Source organism: Dermacentor silvarum, chromosome 5, assembly GCF_013339745.2.
Source record: "Dermacentor silvarum isolate Dsil-2018 chromosome 5, BIME_Dsil_1.4, whole genome shotgun sequence".
Classification (NCBI taxonomy): Eukaryota; Metazoa; Arthropoda; class Arachnida; order Ixodida; family Ixodidae; genus Dermacentor; species Dermacentor silvarum.
Genome location: NC_051158.1, coordinates 23,092,596 through 23,098,595, shown reverse-complemented (window position 1 = coordinate 23,098,595; position 6,000 = coordinate 23,092,596). Strand labels below are relative to the sequence as shown.

Here is a 6,000-nt window from a genome sequence, read left to right as displayed (position 1 = left end):
CTTTCCCGAGCGAGTTCACGGCGTCATTGCTCGAACGCAGCCTGCTCCTCGGTGGAACGCACCACGCGGGCCTTCCCAACCGGGCGCCGAGATTGATCTGAGGCGAGGGAAGCCTGGCGGAGTGCGCGCCAACCCCCTTTCCTTCCCCGCGACTCACCAAACGAGACTGATTGGCCGCGCACGTCACGTGATCCGGCGCCGGCGCAGCTGGAAGAGCTGCTCTACTCTAGGAGCAGCCGGTTTTTTTTTTTTTTTTGCGTGACCCCGACAACACCACCGAAACTTGTGAGCCAATACAAGTTTCTCTTGAAAAGAGCTCCCTCCCTTTTCCAAGCAAATTGGTCGCGATCAGAAATCCGCGTTGGTCGCGATCAAGAAATCCGATCCGGATCGGCCCCGATCGCGATCAGAATATGTACGTGTGACACTGGTATTACCCGTACGCCGGACGCAACCGGTATTTTTGCACAACTTTCTCAAGGACCAGTTCGGAACACCACGCAGCGTCTGCGAATGCCTCTGGAGGTTGCGATACAGAGGCGCAGCGTTTCAATGGAACGCTGTCACCGACCGAAGGAAGCGAGAGCGCCCTCTTTACTACTGTGTCGTGCGGTACCGCACAGTACCACCGCATGATGATACCGCTGAGTTAGACTGCACTATAGTCGAGATCGGCCCACGAAAACGCTCAGACAGGAGAAATAGCGGGTATATAGTTCCCAAGGAAAGCTAAACACTTTAAAAGTTCTCGAAGCTTGTTTTAGGCTGCGCATGAGATTTCCTTAGAGTAAAAAGGTACACACTTACTCGTTGTTATAAACTTGCAACTATATTACACCCGGCAAGATCGTGATGTGTTAAAAATTCACATCGTCACGGCATGGCCGCCTTCGAGATAACCACCTCGCTCGCCGCCCAATCTCGGAGGCCGTCGTCACGGGGAGTTGTTGACGGCGTCTCCACCTTTCCTTATTAGGCCTCAACTCACGATAAAAGTGGCTTGTATTTATTTTAGAAGGGCAACCAATACAGCTCGATCAGTACATTTAACCAATACAGCTCGAATTACTTTTTTTTCTCTTCGATGTCCTTTTAACCAGCAGTCAATGCGCAGTTGAGGAGTGTTATTGCATTCCGCTCCAGTCGGAATGCAACCGCCGAAGTCGAGAGTCGCGACCTCGTGAGTGAGCAGCATTGAGAAGAGAGATGCAACGATCGCGATCCAGGGCACCGCTCACGGTCGACGTTACGTAACACGTTACATGCAAGAAAGCGCTGTTGAATGTCTTCGGTGTGTTCACAGCTAATGCGAATATATTAATATTTCCAGAACGACAAGTTCATCTCCGGGATTCTTCTGCAGGGCCGCCTCCTGTTCCTGCGGTGAAAAGAAGAGAGAGAACAGGGATCAACGTTGGGCGAGTTGGTGCTGCGTGGTTTCTGAAGTGCGACACAGCGCGGCGCAACACGACGACTCGCAGGGAGAAGGCAATTAGCACAAGCGCTGACTAACGTTACGGACTTTATTGCAGAGAGGCAATATACGCGGCGTTTTTAGGGGCGAAGCACCTTAGGGTCGAGCCTTGTCCCTCGTAGTCCGTAGCTCTGGTTTGCATGGAGACCGCTAGGGGCGCTGCGGTGCACAAAGGCTATATAAGCGCTGTATATACTGCACACATGTACAGTATATATACATACGTGCATATATATATATATATATATATATATATATATATATATATATATATATATATATATATATATATATATATATATATATATATATATATATGTATATATACAGGGAGTTTCATTTTAGCTGCACCAAATTTTTAAAAATTGCCTGTGGCAGATAGCATAATTATAATCCTTGAGCTAAACTACTCGATGAGGCGGCCATTACTTCCACGAGAAATAAAACCGCTTAATTGAGTAATTAACATTATTACGCTAATTAAATTTTTAATTATTCACTTTACGGCACATCTTTCAATCTACGAAATATAGCCGCTGAGTTCGCAAAGCTTATCCACTTGAAACGAATTCTCAGGACTGTGCCAGTTTCGAGATATTAATTTTCAAAGTGTCCCACGAAATACATGGGCGTTCCAGTTAACTTTGTGCTTCAATGCATAAAACAGCGTTTTCCGCAAAAATTTAACTGGAACGCCCACACATTTCGTCGGACACTTTAAAAATTAATATCTCGAAACTGGTTCTGTCCTGAGAATTCGTTCCAAGTGGATACGCCTTGCGAACTCATCGGCTATAATCCGTAGATTGAAAGATGTGCCGTAAAATCATTAATTAAAAAGTTAACTAGCGTAATTACGTTAATTACTCAATTAGGCGTTTTGATTTCTCGTGGAAGTAATGGCAGCCTCATCGATTAGTTTAGATCAAGGATTTAACTGTGCTATCTGCCACAGGCAATGTTTAAAAATTTGGTGCAGCTAAAATGAAACACCCTGTATAGTGAGAACAGCCCCGTGCATGCACAAAATCCCATCGTCAACCAGTAATAAAAGCGTCAATGTGAAAACGCGTTTGCTGTTCACGCATTTGATAATCGGCGATACACAGTTCTAATATCATCCCACAAATACGTGTCCTTTCTGTAGTACCTCACGAAGTGTGGAGCATTTTGCTGTTCCGCATTCAAACCTCGCGATTTAAGTTCTTTTTTGTGTGTGTGAGCCCACGATAGTAGTAAAGGTCATTATAGTAGCACTCACCGTCTTTGGTCAACCTGTTCCATGACTCTGGCTTGGATCGTCTCGATGTCGTCCAGGTTATCGCACAGCACCCGCGCCAGCGTCACTTTGCGCAGCTCGCGCAGCTGATCTGGAAGTGATTGGCGTGTGTGTAACAACATAATCTATACACGTCGAAACCGCCGTGCACTGGGATATTTATAATAAGCGCAGTGCCATCGACGCGGAAACAACTTTCCCTCCGTGCAAGCCACAGATAATTGACAGTTCCGACAACACTGGAACGCAGTGGCCTGGGAGGTCGTCTATGCCTAGACGTACAAGAGCAAGCACTGATGCGGTTCCTAAGGAACAAATGGACCGCGCGTCAGCTTCTAAATGCGTTGTGAACACTCTATGTCGCGCGCAGTCGAACGTTGTGATGGTTTCTTATCGTATTCATCTCCCCTCTCTTTCCCAGGCCCTTATTTAGGGTGTCCCAGCTAAGTTTAGCCAAGCTGCTCAAACAAAAAAAGAATGAACGAACACGCTGCAAGACACAATTTTAAGACCTATAGTGTTCTCTAACGACCGTAGGTCTTATAATTGTATTTTGCACCGTATTCTATTTAATCTTCCTTTTTTTTTCGCTGAACCGTTAAAGTTAAAGTTAGGCTAAATTTAGCTGGGACACCCTGTATATCTATATTATACATCGGAACAGAGAAATTGTGCTGCCTATACATACAACATTTTTGTCGGCTCCAAATGCTCGGACAGATTCGCTTTGCACAAATGCGATATCCGTTCCTGTTAACTTTATTACCAGGCCAATATTTATATTGTGGCATATTATGAATAAATATTTGTTTGAATTTTTTATTCCTCCTCCGCCCAAAATGTGATGATGATGAATAAATGAAAAACGCACAGCACGTGTACCTGTGGTGAAAGACGAGGCGAGGCCCCCGTTCTCGTACCAGAAACGGTCGCCACTGCGCATGCGCACGAACTGCTCGGCGATGAGGCAGGCGAACGTGGGACCCACCACGCCACCCAGCACGGGCTTTTCGGCGATCCCTGCCGGGAACAGGTCCACGTCCTCGATCGACCTGCTCCCTCGAAAACAAATCAACGTATTAATAAATTAGTGAATGAATGAATAAATCAGTCAATCAATCAAGGTACCTCACGGAATGCCCGCGCAGGGGTCACTTTTCTTAAATGATATTTTAATTGACACGACCGGATCCGTTACAGGCATATGTAGCTGTACAAGGTAGATTGGGAAGTTTTGAGAAAGATAAAAGAAAAATATTGTTGATTTATACAAAAATTCTAGAATGAAAAGCCAAGTATAGCATACCTGAATAACTCAAGCAGGTTAGCTGACTATTTGTCACCGCCCCGTTTCAAAGCGTATGCCATTAAATCATCATCGTCATTTATCGAAGTTAGATATTTTTTATTTGCTTGTTTACTTATTTATGGTTTAATAAACGTGTTCGTCTCTTTGTTATTAATTGGTGTCCAAACTCTGCGTTTATGACGTGTTTCCAACTCCCGCAATTCTTTCTACTGCTTTGAGTCAGCAAAAGGATGGCCTTTAAGATGCGTATTTTAAATTCAGAGGGTGTCACCCTACGGGGGCGTGGATTTGGACAAAACCTATGGCCGGCACTGTTGATATGTTGGCCACCACGGCGACATGAGACCGGCGTAGTCGATTGCCCCACCGTTGCAAGACAGAAGGGTGTTCCGGCAGCTCCTTTTTATGCAGGAGTATAACTGCTTGAGCTTTGCGCATAACTTTACGCATTTTAAAGGAGATTCTAACTTTGACGCGGTGCTTTGTTCTTGATCAAATTTCGCAGCAAGATAAGATATTTTATGTTACAGATAGTTCAATATAGCCATTGGCAATGTTGCCCGCTGGTTTGTGAAAAAAAAAAAGTGTCAATTAGCCTTCCATCTGGATGACATCTTTGCAAGAAGGAAAACGCGGCGCCCCGCTCTATGAATGCTAGAAAGGCTGGAAAAGGGGTTTGTGTTTGAGTTCCCGCGTAATAATTATGTTCTCTCGTATATTCAAATTACAATCCGACGCTATCATACCTGCAGGTTGTGGTTAAGTCGTACTTTACGATTTTTCTGACGCATTTTACTTCGCGAAATTCAGTTAGTTCACCAGCGCCTCTGCGCCACGCGGAGGCCCCGCGTGGTCGGGGTGGTTCGGGATTATTTTCTTGGGCGCGGACGCCGGCTCCGGATTTTCTGCGACTCGGGGCCTTTAACGCTCTCGCCTTAAAAGTCAGAGAGTTAAAAATACAGTTGGAATATACTCGCGACACCCGCCGGCTTCCGACTTTCAAATACGGCGGAGCGGAGGAAGGAGTAGGAAACTGGAAGGAGTAGGAAACTTCATTGAAGACTACGGAGAAGCGAGGGCTACCTACCCCTGCTGCCACCTTAAGGTGCCACCAAAGGGGCGGCAACACGTGAGCCGTCGCGTAATGCATGGCGCATTGGCGAATCGGCGCCATTTGGCCACCTCTCCTAATCTATCCCCGTGATCGGCAGCCTCGTACCTCCTCTTTCTCACTTTATTTCTTTGTGTGTGTGTGTGTGTGTGTGTGTGTGTGTGTCTTCGCTCGTGTTTCGAAAGTAGCCTCATTCAATGACGGTATAAGGATGTTCGCGTTTCGCTGAGCGAGCTATGGACCAGATGTTGTTTAACCCGCCTATTAACCCAAGGTCAGCTACCTCTATCTTTGAAAGTGTATCACCTTTGGTCGAAAAAAACTACTTCTGAAGACACTGTTTCGGTGTCCCAGTATACCGCAACACCCTTTTTTTTATCCCCCGAAGACATTATTAAAAAGAAAAAAAAACAAATAAAAGAACATCGAGAGATTGGGTGGTTGCTGCCGGATAATGGGCTTTGACCGAACGGCCCCCGGTAGTTTCAACTATGCACCGCGCGCCGCCGCTGCGTCTACTCAAAAAATTAAATTATGGGGTTTTACGTGCCAAAACCACAATCTGATTATGAGGCACGCCGTAGTGAGGGAATCCGGAATAATTTCTACCGCATGAGGTTCTTTAACGTGCGCCTAAATCTAAGTACACGGGTGTTTTCGCGTTTCGCCCCCATCGAAATGCGGCCGCTGTGGCCGGGATTCAATCCCGCGACCTCGTGCTTAGCAGCCCAACACCATACCCACTAAGCAACCACGGCGGGTCACCACAATTTTCTTTATTAGTAGGCTTCGCTGCAACAGACAACGTGGGAAAGCCAGCTTACAAA

At 46.1% G+C, this 6,000-nt stretch overlaps 1 protein-coding gene across 1 annotated transcript in view; it reads right to left on the bottom strand.

Annotated features, from left to right (window-relative positions):
• Positions 1–984: 984 nt before the first annotated feature.
• Positions 985–6,000, bottom strand: part of LOC119453074 (peroxidasin homolog) — a 28,938-nt gene continuing 23,922 nt past the window's right edge. The window contains exons 11-13 of the mRNA XM_037715066.2: positions 3,636–3,805; positions 2,736–2,844; positions 985–1,378 (exon numbers count right to left, since the gene is read on the bottom strand). Coding sequence (XP_037570994.1) covers positions 1,318–1,378; positions 2,736–2,844; positions 3,636–3,805 — 340 coding nt within the window. The 3' untranslated portion in view covers positions 985–1,317. The remainder of the gene's footprint in view (positions 1,379–2,735; positions 2,845–3,635; positions 3,806–6,000) is intronic.